This window comes from Xyrauchen texanus, chromosome 7 (assembly GCF_025860055.1).
Source record: "Xyrauchen texanus isolate HMW12.3.18 chromosome 7, RBS_HiC_50CHRs, whole genome shotgun sequence".
Lineage (NCBI taxonomy): Eukaryota > Metazoa > Chordata > Actinopteri > Cypriniformes > Catostomidae > Xyrauchen > Xyrauchen texanus.
The window spans coordinates 10,286,112-10,312,910 of NC_068282.1; the positions used below are offsets into that span (position 1 = coordinate 10,286,112).

The 26,799-nt window shown below is 37.3% G+C and overlaps 1 protein-coding gene across 1 annotated transcript in view; it reads right to left on the minus strand.

Moving 5' to 3' along the window:
* The window catches only part of LOC127646608 (contactin-4-like), a 174,781-nt gene that overhangs the window by 86,998 nt on the left and 60,984 nt on the right, over positions 1–26,799 (minus strand). The window contains exons 4-6 of the mRNA XM_052130365.1: positions 17,485–17,688; positions 15,627–15,729; positions 14,833–15,017 (exon numbers count right to left, since the gene is read on the minus strand). Coding sequence (XP_051986325.1) covers positions 14,833–15,017; positions 15,627–15,729; positions 17,485–17,688 — 492 coding nt within the window. The remainder of the gene's footprint in view (positions 1–14,832; positions 15,018–15,626; positions 15,730–17,484; positions 17,689–26,799) is intronic.

The window sequence follows — 26,799 nt, forward strand, 5'->3', positions numbered from 1 at the left end:
CATCATATGCTATGTGGTCTCATGCCTATGGATTCAGCCACTCGCAGCTCCCAGCAAGCTCAGTATAATACAGCTAAAAGTTTCTCACACGAATCATACGCTCTCAGAATTGAATGCCGTGCGGTCCTGCGCCTGATGATTTAGTCCCTTTATATTGCAAACACACATGCAAGCATGTACCCTGACATTGCCTCTAATGAGGGCATTTATTTTCATTTTCAATCCCAGCCAGCCCTTCCAATCGCTAGCACCCTCTCTCCATTACAGATGATTCCACATAAATCCGGCATCTCAAAATACCCTAGCCATTCCTTCCATATCAGCACTGCAACCGCAGCAGCCCAAAGGCCTGCCCGAGCACCAAATCCACTCACTAGGTCAGTGGCCATCAGATGCATTCAATAGTTACATATTTACAAACCATCTCCAAATCAAGAAAGCACAACTTGCCTTAATAAAATACATAAAAGGGGGAAGGTGCAACTCGCTCTACCTTGTCCATATTTTTGGGACCTTCCCATTAGGATGCTGTGAGGATCCTCCCCAGCCAGCCCTGAAGCTCTCCCTTTCATACCACTGTGAAGGCCCTCCCACTTACATTCAAGGGCTGTCCTGTTCAAAACACAGAAGGGTACCCTGTTCGGATGCTGCGAGGGTCCACCACGGTCGGCCCAGAAGCCCTCCCGTCCATACTGCTGAGAGGGCCCTCCCACATACATATATCCAAGGGCTGTCCCATTCAAAACACAGGATGGTCCTCCTGTTCGGATGCTGCGAGTGTCCACCCCGGAATGTCTGGAAGCCCTCTCGTCCATACCGCTATGAATGCCCTCCCACACACATACATCAAGAGATATCCCGTTCAAATCGCAGTGGGGGTCCTCCCGTGTGAATGCTGTGTCATCTTACTCATGTTTATTTGTATTGTGGGCTCTCCAGCTCATAAAGCTGTGAGGGCCTTTCCATTTTGAATGCAGTGAGGTCCCCAGTTAGATTGCAGAATGGGCTCATCCACTCTAGCGGCAGCCGAGCCCCACACATGTGGGGTTAGCCAGTTCGCTGCGCAGGCCGCTCCTGTCAAATTGCATCTGGAGGGACGCTTAAGGTCCGGCCTGGGCTCGGGTTCTCCCAGGCCTGGGACAGGCCTGCCCAATCAGGGGAGGCGGTCCCCCTAGCTCGGGCATGGCAAAGCCCTCCAGTTGCAATTACAAAAGCTCTCCACGAGAGCTCATTTCCGCAACTACCACTGTCTTTCAGTGTTTCAGCCTAATTTTACTCTCTATTTCCTCTCTATCTTGTACCTATTGGTTTTCTATTTGTTCTATTTTCTTTGGCACCTCTGCCTATCTGGGATACAAAGCTTGGCAAGCGGCCCCCTTCCCTTCCAGTACGTCATTTCAGGTTCCATTCATTGGGGGGGGTAATATAGTCATTACAATCAATCGGTTCCACTTATTCCTTATTCACTTCCACGCCTCACGAGGCTACGATGCCAGTGACTAGCTCTTCCATTTCTTGGCTTCTTTTGGGGTGCATTTGTAATAAATTTGACCTCAAGTCAAGTCTTGAGCCCTCCGCCAGGGACAGCAAGCCACATATGTTTATGCTATCCTCGCTGCAGTATTACATTAACTTGCAAACCACTGAAATGGTGTTTTATTAACAAAATTAGGGAGGAGCAAATTCATTTAATCTGACCAATCACACAGCCAGATTAAGAGTATATAAACAGCTGCTTAACTCTATGTAACATTGAGAGTTTCAAGCATCCCACCACCTCACCATCTCCTACTATCTCTTCCATTAGTACTAATCCAGTCCAGGGGGGTATTTAAATTCAAGCTCAGGTCAAGTCTCGAGCCACCAGACCTCCGCCAGGGACAGCAAGACACATATGTTTACGCTATCCTCACAGCAGGATTACATTAACTTGCGATCTACTGAAATTATTTAGTGAGAGTTTTGTGTTTGGTAGTTCGGGGAACAGACACAGTCTCTATATGATATTTAGGTGATACAATCCATATATATTGTAAGTTATGTGACCTGTGTGACATCTCAAGGCAGCAAGCAGATGTTCAGATTAACCAGATTGTCTTCTTCCTGACCTAGACCCAAGTTAGTCACTATTAAGACTTTGAGCCAAATTACTAGAGAGGAGAGCAGCACCTTCCCTGGAGGGATGGAGTCAGACTCTTTTAGCAGGTCAGGTCTACCCCAAAAACGTTTCCAATAGTCTATAAATCTTAAGCTATTCTCCAGACACCACTCAGACATCCAGCCATTCAGTGACACTAATCCGCTATAAACCTCGTCACCATGACAAGTACTTTTGCCTTCAGTCTCAGCTCCTTCACCACCATAGTCCGGTACAGCGACCGCATTATTGCAGATGCTACACCAATCAGATCTCACCCTCTCAAGTATTTCGGGATCTTGTTCCCGAGTGAGGGAAAAGTTGCCCTCACTCGTGAACAAGATCCAAAGATACTTGAACTCGTCCTCTCGGGGGTAGCTGCTCTCCCACTAGCTGAAGAGATCAAGCCACCCTTTTCTGGCAGAGAACCATGGCCTCAGATTTGGAGGTGCTGACCCTCATCCCAACCACTTTACATTCGGCCACAAACCTCCCAAGTGCACGCTGGCGGTCACAGCATGATGATGCCAAAATGACCACATCCTCTGCAAATAGCAGGGACGCAAACCTGAGGCCCCCAAACTGAACACACTCACACCTCGATTGCACTTTGAGATCCAATCCATGAATACCACAGGATTGGTGACAAGGGACAGCCCTATTGGAGTCCAACGGCCACTGTGAACAAGCTTGACCTAATGCTGAGGATGCGGACACAGCTCTCGCAATAATTATATAAGGACTGAATGGCATGCTGTAATCATGACATGTCACACTATTCTTTCAATTGTGCCTTGCCTTTATAAATATGTATTCTAAAAGTATTCTTGTAATCTGAATATGCTACTTTATATGTGATGTGTTAGAATATAATAATGAATACATTTAAGAGAGAGTATTTAGTATCCAGCCCAAATTACCTTAAAGGGTAACTAAACCCCTGCTCAGAGTCTGACTCCACCCACTAGCAATATTTGAAAAATGCTGGAAAAGTGGGCAGACACCAGCGGGGATAGAGGGGACGAAACGAGGGCTGGGCTGAGCGGGGGGGGGGCGTGCACCTGAGACCCGTAGTGACGGATTAATTGACAGCTGCTGTCAGACTCTAAAATGGAGAGTGACTGGAGTGGTAATTTTCTCCAGGAGTATTACTATTATGTTATTATTATTCCTCACATGGTCGCAAGCATGTACATGAATCTGATGAGTTTTATCGAGTTGATGTCAATAGCGCGCGCTCTGTAGGCATATTCATATTTTGCCGCTATGTGAAAAAATCCACCAAATCCAGTAAATTGTGATTCAAATATATATGATCACTCACCTCAAGACGCCGCTGCGGTGGTGGAGTCCATGCAGGAGGAGCAGCGTTTGGCACTGCGTCAGCTTTTCAGCTGAGCTGTTTGGAGAAGCCCATTTCCACCTCCATTGCGTTGGAGAAGCAATCCCGCGTAAAATGCAGTTTGCACACTCCTACAGCTCTAGGCGGGAACTCGCGGTCTTCCAGGCCAAGGACATGCAACCACTGGCGCCTAATTTCCAAGTCTGCTGGAAAGCTATACAGTCCAGCAGTGCTGTTGCAACCAGCAACACTACACCTACGTACCATCCTGACCACTGTACTAAATACAGATAATCTACGGTAACTTGAAGCTATCCAAACTGAAGCAATAATATGCTACTAATTAACTATGCTTCTAACAATACTACACTAACAAATATGCTAATTAACTACCTACAGTGGTTTTGACGAAACGAGATGGTTTTTATACTGCCATGGGCGTGGTAGCTCGTACCAAGGGCATGGTGAGCTGGAACCTGCTTACGTCAGCTGTCACCGGTTACGCCACAGGCACCGCAAACAGCCAATAGGAAAATTCAACTGCAGTAGCCACCGTTCAACCTGAAGAGAGCAGCACTCAGACGTTTTTACACCATATATTGTAGAATTAAAACACTTTATACACAAATGTCAAAAAAATTACTTGAATCAATGACCAGTACTAATAAAGCCCCATTCTTACAGATCATTAACTAAAAAAAGTTGGTTTAGGGTTTAGTTACCCTTTAAGTATTCTGCCCGATCCTGACAATACAAATGACTGAGGTATGTCAATAACCTGTAAAATGCTCCACTCATTTCATTATAAACCCCAATGTATTCTTTCACAAAATTGTTCTGAGACCGGTTTAAAGCAAACACAGATACTACAATTAACACGCATCTATTTCTGGGTGATTTGAATATGATTAGAGGTAAACAATCTTGAGAACCCAGCATAGAAAAGAGCTAATGAAGGCAACAAAAACATTTGAGGGCGATTGTTAATCAAGCCAATGGCAGCAGAAATAATGGAAGACTTGGAGCATCTCCCCTGCTTTGCTGCTGTCAGAGGAAGTGATAAACATGAGATACACTTATTGATTGGCTCATTCCCCCGCTCAGTTGATGAATGTCTCGTAGGCCTAATTCCATGGGACTTCAAAATAAGATTACAGATTTTTATCACCTGGCAGGCAAAGGGAAAGACGAGATACAGAGACGGAAATCGAGAGGAAGGGGGAGAGATCACAGTGGCAGTGAAGAGGTCTGTCTGTAGGCTAATCCTGACAAACAAGAATCCACTGATCTGCAAACGGGATAAGGGTAGCATTGTTTATTTACAGGCCTGCAGTCTATCTGAAGTGTGTTGTAAATAATAGCAAACATGGGTGTAAATTACAATAGTAATTGTACTTAAGTACTTTCCTTATGTAATATTTTAGTACATATTTAGAACATATCAAGTACATAAGTAAATTTATCCTGATATTTAAAAATATTTTTTGTATCTTACTAAGCTACTAAGCCAAATTGCATTTGTCTGTTGTAATTATTGTAAAAGACAAACTTAACTTGTTTGCGATCAAGGCAAGTGGTCAGTTTGTACTCAAATAGCAACATTGCAATATTTTAAAGCTACAAGAAATCATTCAAAAATTATTATATACATAACAAAAATGTAAATGTTGTCATGTCAAGTAAAAATATCTAAATATCCCTGAAACAAGACACTGTACATTTACTTTATAAGCAAAATGGCATAAGATATTACATTACAAATTTTAGTGAGGTTTAAGCTTAAAACAAGTAGAAATAAATCAAATGGGGTAATATATATATATATATATATTTGTGCATCAGAGTTATGTTAATGAAAAAATAAATAAAATAAACACTTAAAAGGTGCACTCACAAATATTTTCCTTATTAAAATCTTTTAACTCCTAAAGACATGAATTGTAAATTTGCAATATATGTAGAAAATCATGACCACTCACATTAAAATGAAGACTCCAGTCATATCAGTAAACTTATAAAAGCTGTTTTATTCTACATGGAGTGGGTCCGCACATGGGGGCTGCCATGTTAGAACCAAATGATCAGCCAAATACTACTCCCTTAATCTCACTAACCGTCCTGTTATTTGACATGTTCACTCATTGATTAAAGTAATCATGGCTGACTGTCAATATTACATTTCTACAATGACATCTGAAACTGAAAAATATTGATTTTAAATCCAAGCCGCTAGGTGTAGGTGTCAGGGGCGAGGCCATAAATCTCCAAATGGTGAAACAGGGTGGACCTCTGTTCTGTGCCTAATTTCATCGTGAATATAATGAAGTGTTCCCATTTCCTCAGCCTTTATTAGTCAATATTCACTCATTTACCTAGAGTTGCATAATTACATGTACAATAACAATAATTATTGTTTTTGAACAATTATTAAATTTATTATTAGAAATGTCCCTTAATACGTCATTCTGATGCAACGAAAAATGAAATGGCCATAGAAACAATTACAATAAATTAAAATAAGAGATATTGCAATAATATTATTATTAGACACTTTTCTTGCGTCTTTCACAGTTTATCAGAGAAAGAGGGACATTGAATACATTATATTAATATATTTTGATAATTGAAAAGACATTGTACACTGTTTTAGAGGATAAAGTGTGAAAAAAATCACACTGAAATCAATAGGCAGTCTCCGCATTCTGCACATCCAACGTGCTCTAAATTTACATGATACATAATACAGTATAATGTTTTATTGGCCTTTTTGGCCTTAATCATAACTATGATAGCAGATTATCTTATTAAACAGATTTCTTAAGACATATGTGAGTAAAGTCACCCTGCAGTTTAAAACGTAAATAAATAGGCCTAAAAAAAATTAGGAGGTTAGAGTGAGTGTGCAATGAGAGATTCTCTTCATTCTGTTTAGAAAGGTCTATGAGTAGTTTAGTACTGATGTTCATCATTTTAATCCTGTTCTGTGTACATCTGGCTGCGTGTGATACCCTTATTATAATGCGATGCTCATCGGGTACATTCATGTTTCATGCACTCCTTGCATCACTTTTATTAATCTCTATAAGCTGAGCAAACATCTAAAAGCCTGTGTTACCAAAACCATAATTATTTATTTCATTGAATTCTGTTATGTTTAATAAATTTAGGCACCTCAACAAGATTAAATAAAATCAATTTTGTTAGTATTTCCACATTATTTTCATGTTGAGAAGACAAAGAAGAGAAACTTCATGTTCAAGATCTATTTCTGAGGTTGTAGCTACTGAATTATGACATATACAGGGCTGGACTGGTAATCTGGCACATCAGGCATTTTCCTGGTGCCTGATGTGGGGCCGATCAGGGGCGGACTGGCCATCGGGAGAACTGAGTGGGCCAGTGGGTCGACCATGAAACTAAGCTCGAATTAGCCACCACATTATGCAGAACAAACCACAAAATGGCACCTCGATATGCAGAAAAGGACAGCCACTTTGGGCCAGTTGCTATGTACAATACCAGTCCGATTTCTCTTCCCAGACCAGCCTTGGACACATATGACAATTCACCTGTCATCCCAATGTCCTTGCATCCTGAGGTGGTCTGATATCATTTTCAGCATTTGCATAGATGTCACTATTCCTGCAATTTTTTCCCAGATTATGAACAGAGAAGAAATAATGAGCTTAATGAGAATACAGTTTCTTTTTTTGTAAACTGTTAGTATATTCCAGCAGTTTTGACTGGGTGGACCAGCCGTCATTCTGGGAGGGCCAGTACCACTCAGGCCCTTACGTGGGCTCGCACCTGGTCAGTGTAAGTCCAAAATGACACAAAGACATAAGATAATGAGTGTACCTTTAAGAACAGAAGTCTAATTAAATGTGGAAATATATTTTTGGCAGTCAGAGTACCCATACTTTAATTAATTCAGAAGTGTCAGAGTACCCATACTTTAATTAATTCAGAAGTGTCAGAGTACCCATACTTTAATTAATTCAGAAGTGTCAGAGTACCCATACTTTAACTAAAGTAGCTAACTACAAATTTAAAAAAGTAAATTTTACATCCTAAAAAGAATAAAACAGAACAGAAGAAATGAGGATGGTAACAACTAAAGAACAGCAAAGCAAAGTGAAAAATAAAGGAGAATCATGATAAAAATCAAACCTTTTAAAAATAGAGTGGGGCAGATGTGCAAAAGAAGTGAGAGCTTTAGAGAAACACAACCACACATGCGACAAATCACCTTGCTGGCTGTATTACATTACCTTTTACAATACGCCCCTGCTATTTATCTAATTAATAGGTTTATAAATCACCGATACAGTGCGCATCTGGGAAGCCCATTAGGAGAACTTCCCTTTCGAGGATCCTGTCCCCCTACATTCCACATTGTTTGGAATATAAACAATGAGACAACACAGATAATAAAACATTCAGCAAGCTCCGTGCAGGTTATTCCTGTAAATGGGCCAGTGGGCATACGGCTACAGCATTAGAGCTAGCGCCAGATCCCATAAGGGAACGATAAATCCCACTGCTCTCTAGCCTACAGGTACTTACTTAATAGGGAGCTGTCTTGTATGAACAATGCTGCGGAGCCAACACGGCGGTGAAGGGAAAAGGTTATGAACCCTTCATTTTAAAATCCATATTACATATTCTTCTCTTCATAAGCCTGTACGTCACACAATACTCTAGTTAGGAACCCAGGCCTAGCCATTTGGGGTGTTATTTCACTAATCATGCCAATTTGGCCTGGTAAACAAATGTGGGTCAAAGGTGAATATGCAATAAACAAAATGCAAATAGTAAGTGTTAATAACTCAAAACTTTTGAGTAAAAAATTGAGGCTATGGGGAATACAAATATTGCTTTGTGCTTGAACAAAGAGAAGTTAAGGGGCATTTAAATAGTTGTAATTAATAATTTATAGAGGTTTTAGCTATTTATTAAGTACTATTAATACTTTTATTTTTTATGCAAATAGTTGTTTGTTTGATGTCACAATTAGGGTAATCAGTGTCCCATTTGGTCAAGATGGACTAAGTTGTTGAATAATTGTCTTTGAGCATGTGCAGTTAAAGTGCAGGAATATGTGCATTTCTTTTGATAATTAAGATTATTTAATTACTGACATAGACTCTTTTACAGTCTTTATTTGATCTATGCTACCGTTTGATCCTAAATTGAATCAATTCAATTAAAATTTGTAACAACAGTAGATACAACAATATTTAAATAGCAAATCTGAGTTAAATCTACTTGTATTTGTTAACTTAACCTACAATTGAAGTCAGAAGTTTACATACACCTTAGCCAAATATGTACATTTAAACTCCTATTCCTGACATTTAATCATAGAAATCATTCCCTGTCTTAGGTCAGTTAGGATCACTACTTTATTTTAAGAATGTGAAATAATAGTTTTTCAGAATACAGAATAATAGTAGATAGAATTATTTATTTAAGCTTTTATTTATTTTACCACATTCCCAGTGGGTTAGAAGTTTACATACACTTTGTTAGTATTTGGTATCATTGCTTTTAAATTGTTTAACTTGGGTCAAATATTTTGGGCAGTTGCTGGAATTTTGGCCCATTCCTCCAGACAGAACTGGTGTAACTTAGACAGGTTTGTAGGCCTCCTTGCTCGCACAAGCTTTTTCAGTTCTGTCCACATATTTTCATATATCGGATTCGGATTCGGATTCAGATCAGATTGAGGTCAGGGCTTTGTGATGACCACTCCAATACCTTGACTTTGTTGTCCTAGAGCCATTTTGCCACAACTTTGGGGGTATGCTTGGGGTCATTGTCCATTTGGAAGACCCATTTATGACTGAGCTTTAATTTAAAGCATCCCCACAACATGATGCTTCATGGTTGGGATGGTGTTCTTTGGCTTGCAAACCTCACCCTTTTTCCTCCAAACATAATGATGGTCATAATGGCCAAACAGTTACATTTTTGTTTCATCAGACCAGAGGACATTTCTTCAAAAAGTAAGATCTTTGTCCCCATGTGCACTTGCAAACTGTAGTCTGGCGTTTTCAGGTTATGTCGATATAGGACTCGTTTTACTGTGGATATAGATAATTGTCTACCTGTTTCCTTCAGCATCTTCACAAGGTGCTTTGCTGTTGTTCTGGGATTGATTTGCACTTTTCGCACCAAACTACATTCATCTCTAGGAGACAGAATGCATCTCTTTCCTGAGCGGTATGATGGCTGCGTGGTCCCATGGTGTTTATACTTGCATACTATTGTTTGTACAGATGAACATGATACCTTCAGGTGTTTGGAAATTGATCCCAAGGATGACCTAGACTTGTGGAGGTTCACAATTTTTTTTCCTGAGGTCTTGGCTGATTTCTTTAGATTTTCCCATGATGCCAAGCAAAGAGGCACTGAGTTTGAAGGTAGGCCTTAAAATACATCCAAGGTATACCTCCAATTAACTCCAATAAGCCTATCAGAAGCAAATTGGCTAATTGCCTAAAGGCTTGACATAATTTACCCATCATGTTAATTGCTTTTTTCCTCGCCTTTTTATTGCCTCCGCACCTGAGACCGTCAACCCGCGCATCTTATCATGTGGCTTGTGGAGCGTGTTACTGCGGATACATAGTGTGTGTGGAGCCTTCACACTATTCTCCGCAGCATCCATGCACAACATACCATGTGCCCCACTGAGAGCAAACCACATTATAGCGACCATGAGGAGGTTACCCCATATGACTCTACCATCCCTAGCAACCAGGCCAATTTGGATGCTTAAGAGACCTTGCTGGAGTAACTCAGCACACCCTGGATTAGAACTCGTGACTCCAGGGGTGGAAGTCAGCGTCTTTACTTGCTGAGCTACACAGGCACCCCCATCATTTTATAGTCGATGTAAGCAGATGTGAAAGTGTATGTTTTATTTTATATTCCATTTACAACTATTTTAATAACATTTAATCCCCTAAAACATTTAGGGTGACAAATGTATTTTAGAAAGTACAATTTAAATTTTCTTTATTATTGAACTTGTATGTGTAATATGAGCTGTCACTGTTGAACATTTCATATCAACTACACATTTTAACAAATTATTAACAAGTTGAAACTTAAAAATTAAGCGGAATTACACATACAGTTGAACGCTTGTATTATGAAAAAGCGTTGTGTGTCATAGCTATCCGAATATGCCAGGTCCACTTTATCTCCACGGTTGTCTGAAAAAAAATTATTTTTCAATGATAGATTAAAGACGTCACTAGCATTTTAACATAGTAAAAGGGTGCTGTAGATTCACTCCATCAACTCTTAGTGAAAAATGCTTTGTGCTCCCACACGTCATCCATTTTGATCGACTCTTCTCAGTAGCTTCAATACAAACCGGAATTAAGATGACAAAATTCGGAAGAGAGGAGTACAGAAAAGGAGCAGGGCTGAATGAGGTGAACACTAAGTTAATTGAACTTAACTACATACATTTTGGAGACACCATTACTCATTCAATCGAGGGAATAAGTTTACTCAGTCAAAAGAGTAATCAACTTATTAAGGAATTCAGAGGACTTTCATTAGATAAGTTTTGTGACAAAACATGAATGCTTCATTAATTTTGACCAATTATGACTATTTCTTCTCTGATATGTAGAATAAATGTTTGGCTCCTTTTAGTAGGCTATGGGATAAATTATAACATTTTAGGAAATTAACTTCTCTTCAACCATGTGTCACAGAATGTGTCAGGAATGAGAACCCAAATGCAATAAGTGAAAAATAAAATATATTTTTTATTAAAAACAAATGAAAAAAAAGAGGTAACACAAAACTCTCAAGGGTGAGAGAAAACAAATAAAAACACAAACAAGAGTAACGATAATCTCTAGGACCAACCAGGCACAGAAACAGACTGGCTACTAACAAAACAATCAGACAAATACAAGAGGGAAGAGGGCACAATATATAGAGGCAAAGCACATGAGGAAAAGGTGAAGACAATAACCATGACAAGGCCTAAAGGAGGGAAAGTGATGAGGGTAACGAGGAGGCGGTCAGGGAAGCACATGACTAAGACAAACACAGACACAGCCAATTTCACATACACATGACAAACACACACAAACAGAAAACAGACAGGGACCAAAGGGCAGACAGAACAGGAATATGACACCATGATCGAAATAATGAAAGTTAATTTATTGAATATAATGAAATATACCATCTATAAATTAAATATTTATTTTATAGGTGGCATTTAAAAGCTTGATTATTATCAATATCATCTAATGTTTCTGGAAAGACCCTATATGTTGACTGTAAGATCACATGTTTATTGGTAATTCATACTGAAAAATAAATTATATATATATATATATATATATATATATATATATATATATATATATATATATATATATATATATATATTATAACAGCAGTTATATTTATTTCTTTAAATATCATTCCATTTTAAATTGTATTTCTTTTACTCAAAGTTGAATAACAATTATGCATCCTGTTTGCTAACTTAATTTAAAATTCAGGAACTGAATTGGAATTTTAAAGGCATCCATAATTTGATTCTGAATGTGCACAACCCTTATGTACATGGTTAAAATCAAAAGATATGTTGCATTCAGTGTAGATGCAGTGTTAAAATGGCCTATATCCTTCATTTGGTTTTCCTTTTAAACAGCAAATGCAAATAATTATCCTATTCATGAGACAGGTAAACACATCACTGTCAAGGAATTATGCATTAAAAAGGATTCCACAAAAAATGGCAAGTATAAATGGGTTCAAAGACTGCTATAAAGTTGTAGTATATTAGATGCTGAAGAATTACTTGCAATATGACTTGGATCAAGAAAGCCCAACCTTTCAATCCTGGAATTCCTCAACATCATAAATTAATATGCTAAGACACCAACAAGTCTCACATCTGGCCAATAAAACAAAGGGAATTGTCCAGATCGCACATGACTTGACAACTTCTCTCTAAGAGGCCGTAAGTGCAGAGGTCACAAGAAAAAGGACAGAGTGAACCAGTTTCCCTTGTGAGATTCTCATGAGATCCTCATCCCAATCCCAGTAATTGTGATTTAACCCAATAAAATATACACCATATCTAGCCTTGCTAGATAATTCTGAAAATGACTCTATGACCTGTGATCACATGTATAACTAACAAATTAATGATTATAGCTGATGTACCTTTTAAAATATGTGTAGTGATTGGTAATCACTTATAACTGACAAATCGATGATTATAATCTTTAATCTGGTATGATTCATCTCATTCTACTAAGAATGGTAACTATTCAACTGGATATTATACCCCGACAATCAGGTTTCTCGTAACGTGTAATGTATTATCCACGTTGTAAAAACAATTAATTAACCAGTATGATTTGTAATCAGGGATTTTCATGTTTTGTTACTTACATGTATAATATTCATGAAAGAATATCATATTTAGTATGTAAATGCTTGCTTGTTTACGTAGAGAATGTTGATGACAATGAATTTTCTCTTGTTCTGTTGTCAAGATATAAAAGTTCATGTTTAAACATGCACTATTTTTGAGCAGGAGTTTGTAAGAATCCTCCACAAAGGATTGTAAATCAACTTTGGAAAATGGACAGACCACTCGACCATGTGACTCTGAAAAGCCAGTTCTGATTGGCTCAGGACACATTTGGGGTGCAGCCAATTTCAGTTCAAAACTTTCCTACCCAACGGCTTACAGAACGGCTTCTCTTCTCTTCTGAACTCTTCTGCTCTTGCAACAGTCTCTTGGTCTCCTCTCTTTGGCTCTCTTGCTTCTTCCAGATCCTCTGTGCCATGTAGAGTCCAAGGAAAACTCGGGACACCAAAAGTCCAGAGGAAGCCTCTCACTCTCTGCACTACGGCTCACACACCCAATGGGAGTCACGAGTCCTCCTTCATCCAGCCAATATCTATCCGCGATCATAACAGAGTCTAAAACATCGATGGAATGAACTTTCTACAAACACCAAAGAACCAAGCAACACAAGGAAACGCAATGACATGCAGATACATCTCCAGACTTTTGCTCAAAGTGCTGGTGTATTAGTTGAATACTTTGGGTAATCCGATTGCAAATTGATTTAGACTCAAAGAAGGATAAATGGTTCTAAATGCATTGTCAACAGACTCCATAAATTTCATTTTCACTGTATTGATCATTCTGTCACTACTCACCAACTTCATGTTTTATGTGTTAGATTAGTTTTATGTTTAGAATAGCAATAAAGTTTGTCTGTCTTCAAAGATAATTTGACTGTGGTATATTTTTATAAATAAACTCATCCCTGTTTTTAAAAGATTTCGCTTCACAGCTGTACCTAAATATCTGTTATATTATTTTCAATAAGCCATGAGTGTAATATTACTCCAATAAGTGAATTAATCATAATTCCCTTATTAAAGCTAATTCCTTACAATAGAAATTGTGAGCGGATACAACTAGACGAGAGGAGAATTTTATTCAGACAAATAATCAAGTTATTTGTCATTTATCTAATTTATAATGGTTGTTGAACATGACTAAATCCATTATAGATTACTTACATAATAATGTAGAAAATATTTAATTTAAATTATAATATATAATGGTGGCGGTATGCAGGCACTGTAATCCGTACCTCATCTGGACATCTACATCAACCAAATTTCCTACAAAGTTAATATTAAAACCAACAACAATTTTTTTGTCATAAACAGAAATCAGCTGACACCCCTGATCCAGATGCAGCTCTTCAGAGTGTTTTCCTGGCATATGTGTCCCTCATCTAAGAATAGTACATTTAACAGCTTTGATCTGGAGTCAAATTGGATCCCAATCACAGTACCATCTGGTATTACAGAACATACACACACACTCATATGCACAGACACGCATAATGTACAAGGTCAGGCACAAGGTCACCCTCTCATCTTTTTAATCTGGATACAAATTTAAGAGACATCATGACTGGGAAGCTTTAATCATTTTGATGCACTGTTAAAACACAACATCCTTAAAGGGATAGTCCACCCCAAAAAGGAAAATGTTGTCGTCATTTAACGCTAACCCTAACGCTAACCCTCATGTCATTCCAAACTGGTATGACTTTCCTACTTCAACGGGAAACAAGAGGAGATGTTAGGAATGTTAGATGTTGAAAGAAAGTCATATAGGTCTGGAACGACATGGTGGTTAATACATTTCAGAATTTCCATTTTTGGGTGAACTATCCCTTTAAGTTGATTTCCTCTTGGTAATAGGTTGGACAGAAAGTGACATGTGGTTTTTGCTGTTAAAATATTTATGCATCTTAAGACAACTTACCAAAGAAAGACAGCTTTCCTTGCACAGAGTTCCTCCCTTTTGTGTTCTCTGCCACACACTCATATGTCCCTGCGTCCTCTTGCTGAAAGTAAGGGATTTCCATGACGCCGCTTGTTTTCCGTATGTCCACTTTGCGAGAGAAGGGCACTCCATCCACTCGACGCCAACTTATGGAAGGTACTGGACTGATGTGTGGGGAGACATTGTAAATACATATTATATCTTATATTGTATTGTAGGTGCTCTTAAAGTAAAAATGAAATAGTATCTGCAAACATTTAGAATGAAACAGAATATTTTACAAGAAATAAAAATGGGGCAAAACTTGATTTTATTCATCAAGAGTTGATTGGATCACAAAAAGAGGGCCTTCCATAACAGATATCAGTCAGATATGAATGTGAGCGTGCACTCAATTGTGGAGTTTATGCACCCTCTGTTTCTTTTTCATATGAAAACATCTGTCATTTGCTCACTTTTTCTTTTTAAATAAAAAAAAACAAATATGTTAAAATATCTGTCCTAAAACTGGGCTTATAAAACTAAACTGCAGCATGTAGAATATAATGGCCAAAATAGATTTAAGACATTACTTGGACTTGTGACAAGGATTAAGACTTGAGACTTGATTTTTGACAAAAGACTTGAGACTGATTTTTACAAGTCGGAAACTAAGAAATTAAAGAAATTCTTACATATTGTGAATGCACCCAAAATATGTCCCCTTTCCATTGAGGACATCTTTTTAAATAGATGTTTCTTTATTTATTCAAAGCATTTACTGTAACACTTACTTCCCCAATGCAAAGCACTCTAGGCGCACAGTTGAACCTTTGGCCACCTGAACGACCTCTGGAAACTGCACCTCAATCTTAGGCTCATATTCTCCCATAACACCTACAAGATGAATCAATCAACAATCACAAGCAAATTGGAAATCATATCCAATAAAAGCTATCAATTATTGAATTTGAAAAATTTCTCCATTTTCTTTCTCTCCAAAATTTCTTTTTAATTCTCCATTTCATCATTATTTATTTTGACTTTTGAAAGGCTTTTTTGGATAGGAGGGAGGTGTGATATCTCCTTCTGTGATTTTGTGTGCTGTGCCAGCGGGCTAGCTACTAAGCTGTCTGAGCGAGTCAAAAGAGATGCTTATCTCAAACACAGCCCGTTTATGTCAGTACTGCCAGATGGGGAGGGTTGAAGAGAGGCAATCATCTCATTTTGTAACATCTCGGGTAGAGAGACATGTACAATGGGGTTTGAAATTGTGTCTGGAGATCACACTGTGACAGTCACAATTGGGCAACTTGTGTTGGCCATTCAGCAGTGATACAAATATCAGGTTATTTTAAAGTGTTTTTTTTTTTTTCACTACAATTCAGACATGGCATTGGCTGGATCTCAACACATACAATTTGTAAATATAAAATTATTTGTTGAAAACATAAAAAATAAATTACATGATGCCTCAGAATAAATTTAGAATGTGTTCCAAAACATAGGGAGCTGCCTATGTAGACAGTATTTTAATAGTTGCATAGTTGCACTTCCAATGTGAAGTTTGTTCCAAAAGGTAGGGAGCATGATTATTCTGCATTCTAAGATAAAAAATTTTTGCCAGCATTGCTGTATGCTTCACAGGGAAGCCAATTCCATCCCAGATGGAAATGTTGATTCTAAATATAATTAAATGTATGCATGATTTTCTGTAAAGCTGCTTTGAAACAATGTGTGTTGTGAAATGCACCATACAAATAAAAATGACTTGACTTAAATAAAAATAAAAAATATTTGTGTGTCATGAACAGTATGCTTATCAGAGTATCACTCTTTAGCTTAGCAACATGCTAATGTAAACCTCTATTGAAATCAATTACATTTGCCTTTACATTTAGAAGACAATTCGTTCAATTAGACTTACAAATGAGAATAACACCAGAAGCAGATTTCTAGAAGAATTTCTAATTTACAAGACGAGTCTCCCATTTGTACGAATCACAACGAGTTGCTGCCTATGTAGAGCATTCCAAATCAGACACCTATGAGGTTTTATGACCGCTAGCATGCTGCATTAGACGGTAGATCCCTATGTATGCAGCATTCACCAAGTCACCTCGCAAGGTTTTAGAAAAGAGCTTTAGAATGTTATTTAACTCTGTTAAGCTAGAAATGCCATGAACCGTTTTGGTCACAGGTTATATTGCAACACAAAATTTGTGACAACCAAGAAACAAAAGTTTATTTTAAATCCGATTTTCTTTGTCTCTAATGGTACTTGATAATTCCTTTTTATCAATGTGGTGCATGTGTTTGATCAAATCGCAAATCCACAGAGAAACTAACAAATAAAGTCATCAGTAAAGACAAATGACCTTTCAGTTAGAGGGCCTTTGATAATGTCTGCCTATAGGCACCAAAACATGCTGCTACGGCATCTTAAAATTTACAAAGAACAGCTCATTAACCTTTGAATATAATTTGTATTCCATGAAGTGCATGCTTTTTTAAATCATATGCTTTGTTTTCTTCTTATCACATTATAACTAATTTAAACAATTCTGCAATGCATATAGGAGGAAAACAATATTAATTAGATTAGATTGATTGCATATCATATAATGACACATAATTGACAAGCTTTCTCACCATCAGTGCGCAATATGAGAGGAGTGGGCGGGCCTTCGACTCGTGTGTTGGTGACAGTATTGGTCACGACGCAGGTGTAGTTGCCCACATCAGATGGCTCCACTTTAGCAATATATAGATTCCCTGTCTCCTGGGACACAAATCGACGCAAATCCTGCTTCACAAAGGATGGGTACTCGTTGAAAATCCAAGAGAACGTTAAAGCTGTTAGGACACAGGAAAGATCGAGAAAATACCATCAACGTAACACATGAGGAGAAAGAGGTCACTCGCCTTCCGGAAACTGCAGTGCATTCATGAAGTATTCAGGCGCCTTAATATTTTTCACATTTTGTTATGTATCCTTATGCTAAAATGCTTTAAATTATTAATTTTTTTACATCACTATCCACTCCATACCCCATAATGAAAAGCAAAAAAATTGATAACTTTGCAAATGTATTAAAAAGAAAAAACTGAAATATCAAATTGAGGAAAGTATTCAGACCCTTTATTTAAAACTTAGATGATGCACTTTTGGCAGCGATTACAGCCTCAAGTATTTTAGGGTATGATGCGACAAGCTTTGCACACCTGGATTTGGGAATTTCCTGCCATTCTTTTCTGCAGATCTTCTCAAGCTGTCATGTTGGATGTGGATCATCTGTGGACAGACATTTTCAGGTCTCTCCAGAGATGTTTGATTGGGTTCGGGCTCTGGCTGGCCACTCAAGGACATTTACAGAGTTGTTTGCAGGGTTTCCTCCAGACATGACGCTAGGAAGTGAGGGCAAACAGTTCAATCTTCACTTCATCAGACAAGAGAATCTTCAGTCTGAGTGTCCTTTAGTTGCTTTTTTATGTGTCTTGCACTGAGGAGAGGCTTTCATTAGCCCACTCTGCCATAAAGCCCAGATCGGTGGAGTGTTACAGTGAAGGTTGTCCTTCTGCAAGTTTATCCCATCTCTACACATGATCTCTGGAGCTAAACCAGAGTGACCATCGGGTTCTTGGTCACCTATCTTACCAAGGCCATTCTCCCCCGATTCCTCAGTTTGGCTGGACGGCCAGCTCTAGGAAGACACCTGGTTATTCCAAACTTCAAACATTTAAGAATTATGGAGGTCAGTGTGCTCTTGGGAACCTTCAATGCAGCTGAAAATATTTTGTAGCCTTCTCCAGATCTGTGCCTCATCACAATCCTGTCTCTGAGCTCTGCAGTTAGTTCCTTTGACGTCATGGTTTGGTTTTTGCTCTGATATGAATTTTCAGCTGTGAGATCTTATATAGACATGTGTGGGCCTTTCCAAATCATGTTTAATCAATTGAATTTGCCACAGGTGGACTACAACCAAAGTATAGAAACATCTCCAAGACGATCTAGAGAAATGGTGTGCACCTGAGCTAAATTTCAAGTGTCATAGCAAAGGGTCTGAATACTTATGTGACTACCATGTGATATTCATTTGAAAAATTTGAAAAGTTATTAAAAATCTGTTTTTTGCTTTGTCATTATGGGGTATGGAGTGTAGATTGATGTGAAAACATGTAATAATTTAAAACATTATAGCATAATGCTGCAACACAACAAAATGTGAAAAAATTAAGGTGTCTGAATACTTCCTGAATGCACTGTACATTTGCATAAACATAACTAGAGTACACTGTGACATTTCCTCTCTGTATAGCCTAAATATTATATGTGGGTTCGGCTCATGAATCTTGCGCCTCCCTTGAGTTACTAAATTAGTATTGGGGCTACATGCTAGGGTGAAAATTAATCAGCCTGAGGAGGGTTGTGTGGCTTAGGGGGTGAACATTCATGACAGAAAAGGATAACCAGAGCTCTGTGATTATTTGGCCTCTAGTCAAGTGGGAACGTAGTGCTATGTAACCAATGCTCAAACATCCATAGCCGAATACATGAAGGTTATTTTCACACTTCGCATGAACCAGAGTTTTAAACCACCCCCTTGTACTTTTGAGTCCAAATTGAGGTAACTGAGGAATGCTTTGGAGAGGTGGCATTCTTGGCTCCTGTACCACTCCACAAAATGTCAGCATACACTTAATGTCACATCTGTCAGTGGTAGGTCCTTCTACCAGCACAGAACAAAATCTGTTTGAAATCTTGACCTCAGGGAGTTACCATTGTTTTGCCTTTTGCTAATTCAAATACCCACAGAACCTGAGTTTTGCAGACAAGAATGGGCCGAGAAAAGTAAAAAGGTGAACCAGGCACTTAGACAATTCGATAATAATAGAATTAAATATATTTGTATATATTTTGATATTTTATTATTCATATATCAGAGAGATAATGCAACAAATCAGGACATATCGAGAACAAGATTCATTACTTTCACAATTAAATTTCATGAGATGCAACTGGCTGTCAAACACATATTGAGCTACACATAACACATAAGATACACATAAGCTACATACAAGTATTTTCTCAGGCCCTTATTAAGTCTAAATTGATACACAATTTACATAATTTCAGTAGTGCACTTAAATGACAATAGTCATAAATTACTGTTTATGTTGCACTTGCTATAGTTTACATCCATGTTTTTTTCTTCTTCATCCAATAGCAATGTTAAATGCAAATCAAGTCAATCACTGAAACAACAGAGTCACATTGAGTAACAAATAGCATGCATAATCTGTATTGTGTGTATTCGTATATGGGGTGCTGATAATTCACCATTGTTACACAGAAAATCAATGTGACATAGTATTTATTTGTATGAATATAGTACTGTAATAAACAAAGAAATAGATATCATGTGTAAATTTACATAGATTAATTATCCTAAACAAATTATGGAAGTGCAAAAAAAAATAAAATAAATAAAAATAAAAACAACACCATTACATACCTATGGTCTCTAATGACCCTATACACTTTTGGTACTTCATTGTACTTTTTTTCCCCATTTTGGCTTTATAATTATTATTATTATTATTATTGTTGTTGTGTTACACTAATTTTAAGAGAGAGATTGATGAACACTAAAGAAGTGTGGGCAAAAAATGGATGAGGTACAAGGGGTGAAATGAAGTCCCGGGTCACTAAAGACCCAATGCATTTAAGGTTTAATGACAGCATGCACTCGAGCTGGCATTAACTCCACAAGTTTGTGCAAAACCTGATTATCCATGTTATCCAGCATGATTTGAGAAGGCAAAAAGAGCATCTCGTGTGTTTCAGTGGAAGCGAGGAAATCAGACCTTTTGTGCAATGGCTTCATCATGGTATATGTCAAAAATCTGCTTATTTGATTAGTAACATACTGTAGAAACAGTGCAGAATCACAGAATTACCTTTGAACCCCACTATATGTTCACAATTACAAGTAGACATAGGTAAACTTTCTACCTATAGACTAAAGGCTCTAGCATAAAATCAATACCAAAATAATGGCTTTGCTTAAATCAAAATCAAATCGCTGCTCGTAACAGCGATAAAGAAATCAGTTGTCAATCTAATAAGCATACTCAAAATCAAATCATCCATAACTGCATCTGAGGAGGAACAAGGCACTGAAGCATTAATAAGCCAATGTACATTTCCCGTCACCTCCCTCCTCTACGTTTCCACAAACTGTGCAGCATAACTACATCTTACTCATTTGAACCACTTTGTGGCTGGACATGTTGGCATGTGAACTTTCCATTTGTGCCGTCAATGATAAATCCATTTGCAGTATGTTGTAATGTTCTACTGAGTGGCTCGCGGCTCCCTGGCAGCGCATTTAATCGACAGGCACATAGCAACTCCCCAGCTTAGCCCAATCAAATGCACTCACTCGTTAGCTAATTAAACAAAACAATCTTGGAGGAGTCCTGACTGAGCCTTGGTCATTTATCACAGTTTGATCTGATCCATAGCCATTGGCTTTGGCTGTCTTGTGCGCAGAAGGGGTTTGAGCAGCATGATTTTTCCTCCCAGTGAGCAAGGCCTTCGCTGAGCCCTGAGAGCTAAGCTAATATCATACCTTCTTAAGACAGAGGCTAAAAGAAAAGGTGAGAGTCATGTAGAGATGAGGAAATAGTGCAAGATGCTGGAACTCTTTCTTTTGGTCTCTTATAAGCTGGTGCTGTGCTTTTGAAATAGTTTGATAATCTGCTTGCAATAGATTTTAGAAAAATCATTGCAACATTTTTGCATTGTTATTTTCATGGAAATTAAGCACACTGTCCCCAGAAATTACTGTAATTAATTCCTTCAGATTTTTTTTTTTTTAATTCCCATTAATTTCAAAGGTGATCCAAATTATTTTTAGATATTAATTATTTTATGTATTTCATAAAAAAAAAAAAAAATGCTGTAATAAAATATTCTATATTTAAAGGTGCTCTGAGCAATTTTTTATACACGTTTTCTTGGTCTTGCACTGATCTAGTGGTGTGGATGCAGCATCATTCAAAAACATTTGCCATTGTAAAAATTTAGTATTCACAGTCAGCTATGATACATTTAACCCATAAGTGAAATTGACTAATAAAAGGGCAGTTACTAAGATTAAGCGTGTATATTCAGCTGGTCATTTGATCTTAACATGGCCGCCCCCATGAGGGGACCCTCTCCATGTAGACTAAAACTGCTTTTCATAAGGTTACTGATATGACTAGAGTTTTCATCTCACGTGTGAGCTCAGGATTTTATACATGTGTTTCAAAATTACAATTCATATTTTAAGGAATACAAGTTTTTTAGTAAGGGAAAAAAAATCTCAAAGGTATTACAACAGTTACTACAATTTTGTCTAAACACTTTTTATTGAAATATCCTATGAACAGGCTTAATTTTTGAAGAGCAAAATTGAATTTCATATTTCTCTGTTTTGATTTTATTGGTGAAATAAACGGTTTCGCAAGATTCATCAATGCATACTCAGACATGGGGCTAGTGAATATTGTAATGTAATTTTGTGCACATAGCAAAACAGAATCTGCTTTCCAACATTAATCCTGTCATCCATTATATCAATAAATTATTCCAAATGTTGAAATCATTTTGAAGAAAAAAATCTTTAATCGTTAAACCTACTGGTGTTGCCATTTGAATTTTATTTTTTTAGCAGCAAACAAAACTAAGCTTTGTGTTGACATAGAAAGGCAGAACAAAAGTATATGATAGCTCAAAGACATTTATTGCAACACTAAAACAAACCAAAGATATATATATATATATATATATATATATATATATATATATATATATATATATATATATATATATATATATATATATATATATACACACTACCGGTCAAAAGTTTTGAAACACTTACTCATTCTTTTATTATATATATATATATATATATATATATATATATATATATATATATATTTTTTTTTTTTTTATAAGAAACTATGGAATAACATAAATGGAACTATGGGAATTATGTTTTGACTAAAAACAAATCCAAAATAAATCAAAACTGTGTTATATTTTAGCAACCAATTTCTTGAAGTATTATTCAAAATTTTGGAATAATGTACAGTTTCATGTACAACAGTAAAGAGAAGACTCAGGGGTGCAGGATTTGTGGGAAGAATTGCAAAGAAAAAGCCATTTTTTAAACAGACTAAAGTTCAGAGTGGGCAAAGAAACACAGACATTGGACAACAGATAATTGGAAAAGAGTGTTATGGATCTTAAACCCATTGAGCATTTGTGGGATCAGCTAGACTGTAAGATGCATGAGAAGTGCCTGACAAGACAGCCACATCTATGGCAAGTGCTACAGGAAGTGCGGAGTGAAATGTCACCTGAGTATCTGGACAAACTGACAGCTAGAATGCCAAGGATCTGTAAAGCTGTCATTTGTGCACATGGAGAATTTTTTTGATGAGAACACTTTGAAGTAGTTTAAGAAATGATTTTTTCAAGAACATTTTTTTCAAATTGTAATAGTAATTTTTCACGTTATTAATGTCCTGCCTATACATTGTGATCAGTTGAATGAAACTAATAATAATGGAGTACCAATTATTTTCTATAAGAGCAAAATCTGTACTTTATTCCAAAATTTTGGCCACCAGTTTGTTTATGTTATTTCATATTCTGTTTTATTTTCGAATGTATCAAGGTCCTGAGAAATGAAGCAGATTTGTACATAATGCAATGGAATTATAATTTTTTGAGTGCGAAATATAATCACAATTCACACTACCAAATCTAAGTTTTCAAATTATTCCTCTGTATGGCACTTTTCCTGATAAAGCACTCAGTTTTCAGATTTTATTTCCTACTCAAAAAATATAACATTAAAAAAGATCACAAATGCTACATAGGATATTTCATAGACTTTGTGAAACGTTCAAGGTTCACTTTGACATTTGATGTGTAAGAAGCTGAGCCTCTTCACTTTGAACGGTCCCTGGAGGGGACTGTCAGATGCTGACAAAACTCAGTTTGCATTATACCAAGAATGCTGGGGTTGCAGAAAGCCAGCAGAGAAGTCAACATATAAACGATAAGGGAAAAATTATACCTTATAAGATTTGTGCAAATTGTGCAGACATGTGGGGGGGAAATGTTTTGCTTTCTAAGTGCAGGTCTGCTTTATGAACCTGAAGATTTTACCAATGTATGTTAATTTGCTGTACAGATACCTTTTTTAAGCTATAATGTTTGGTGGGAAGAAATTACACATTGCAGCTTAAGATATAATATAATCATATTTCAATATGAGCACCATGACAATAAACAGATAATTTTTTTTAAATATAGACACAGACACAGATTAGCACATGGTTGCTAGGGTGTTCTGTGCAGTTGCTAGGGTGTTATGTTGGTTGCTTAAGTGGTAGTTTAGTAGCCAACTCCTATTTCTTTTGAAATTTGGGTCCGAAGATATGACTCAGGTCCCTCCTTCAAAGGACATCTATGTGATTCTTTTGTCAATTTATATTGTCTGCCAAGCGAAGATCTTAAGTGTGATTGCTTAGATAGGTAATAGCACACATCTCCACAACTTGAGTTATAATTCATGTCTGTACCACAAGCAGTGAGTAACAAGCTTCATGTCATCATTTTAAATTTTGGTTTAAGGGTCTTTTCAAATCCCTTACCCTAAGTAAGACCAATAGTGATTCCCTTAGCAAGCAAGACTAAAAATAATTAGCAGAAAAAAAAAAAAGATATGCTTTTAATCTCACAAATTAAACAGTTATTAATTTATTCATTACAAAAAGCTATTTGTTTTCTCTTTTTTATATATGTTTTGATGAAGATGACAATGTAAGCCGGGCTCAATGACAAATTATCTAATGTGCTTACACAAGCACTACTCATGTGTGACAGCATCACCGGGCCTACAATTAGAAGAAATATGTTTATACTTCGGGCTAAGTTCAAAGTACACCTAAATGACAACAATCCCTTGCCATCCAATTTACATCAACAGTGTATGCCCATGGGAAAATGCTGTTGTAGGAATTACCACTTTAATCATATTTCTTTTTAGCAGCAAGAAGCCATTATTACAAAGGTAAGGAAATGGAGAAAAAAGACATATCTGTAGACAACATAAACCATCTATCACCCCAAACAGTCTCAGTTCCAATCAAAGAGACCCATTCATTATTTTCTGCTCTGTCATGCCGCAAGCAGGACATAATGCTTTATGAAAAGATGCACATATCTGGCTCTTAATCGCACATTATCGATGTGCATGGTCTTGATGAATTTTAATGGCACCACAGCTGCCCGATCATCACCTGTTAATAATACATGTGAGACTTGTTGTGACAACAGTATGCATTTTTAATTATCGGGTCTAGGATCACACACAAGCTTGTTGCTTGGCAAATACATAAAAAACATTTTGTAATTAATAATTACATAAATAAAAGATAAAAAGGAAAGAATAAGCGAGGTCAGTATCACTTTGTGTAACTCCAGACTCTAGATACATTTTTGATTTATTATTTTTTTGGGGGGGATTTTTCTCCCCTTTTCTCCCCAATTTGGAATGCACTCAAGTCCTCGTGGTGGCATAGTGACTCACCTCAATCCGGGTGGCGGAGGACGAATCTCAGTTGCCTCCGCATCTGAGACTGTCAATCCGCACATTTTATCACATGGCTTGTTCAGTGCATTACCGCAGAGACCTAGCACATATGGAGCATATGGAAAAACATTTTATTTTATTAAATCTTACAATAACAAAGAAAAGAAAAACACACACATATATATATATCACACTCACCTAAAACTATACTACACTACTCTCCAAATACATGTCCCATTTCCGGACAAACAAATCCAAGTCACCCAGTCAACCCAGTTCTTTATATGACTATCCCCCACATCGATGATCACTCCATCGCCCAGACCACAAAGTCTGGGGCAAAACAATACCCGAGTGTCTACCACGTCACACACAAAATTATGAACCTTCAACCAGAATTTCTGGATCTCAACACACCACCAAAAACATGGGCCATGTCTCCATCCTCCGACTGGCATCACCAGCAAGTGAGTGCCAGTCTTTAAGACCAAGCCTATACAACCTAGAGGGGTCCATAAAATCTATGCAAATTTTTAATTGCATAAGATGCACCCTTGCTTCTCTTGATACAGACTTAAAGATTTTAAGAATCCTAGCCCACACTCCCTACTCCAATACTAAGTTGAAATCTTTCCCTCATACTCTGAATTAACAGGCAGTAATACACTGATGCCTCATGACCTTTTCCAAAAGCAGTAATCACCTCTCCCAGAGTATCTGCTGGTTTAGGGGTGTGTGCTACTCCCAAAAACAGTAGAAAGCAGGTAGGCGCAGTTGTAAGTACCTATAAAACTGAGATCTGGGGATCCCAAAATGTTGAACCAAATTTTCAAACGATCTCAATACACAATCTTGGGTTCTGCCATATGCTCGAGGCAACATTTAAATAAATGTCCGATATAAACATTCTAGACACTTTTGTCCATACCGAGTGTAAATGCGAAATAACGGGGTGTAACTTAAATTCTGGTTTAAATCCAGGGAGGTGCTCTCTCAAGTGGAAGTGACCAATGAACCAAATGTCTGAGATTGAATGCATAGTAATAAAACTAAATCTTGGGTAGGCCTAGCCCACCATTGTCAATTGGCCTATGTAACTTATTGAAATGCAATCTTGGATGCTTACCATTCCAAATGAAGAACTTCACTATGCTATAAAATTGCTTGATATAAGAGAGGGGGACATATACAGGGAGAGATTGTAGCAGGTAGTTACATTTTGGAATACGATTCATTTTAATAACATTAACCTTCCCAATCGATAAATGTAATAAAGCCCACCTGCCCACATCGCTCGAAAAACTTT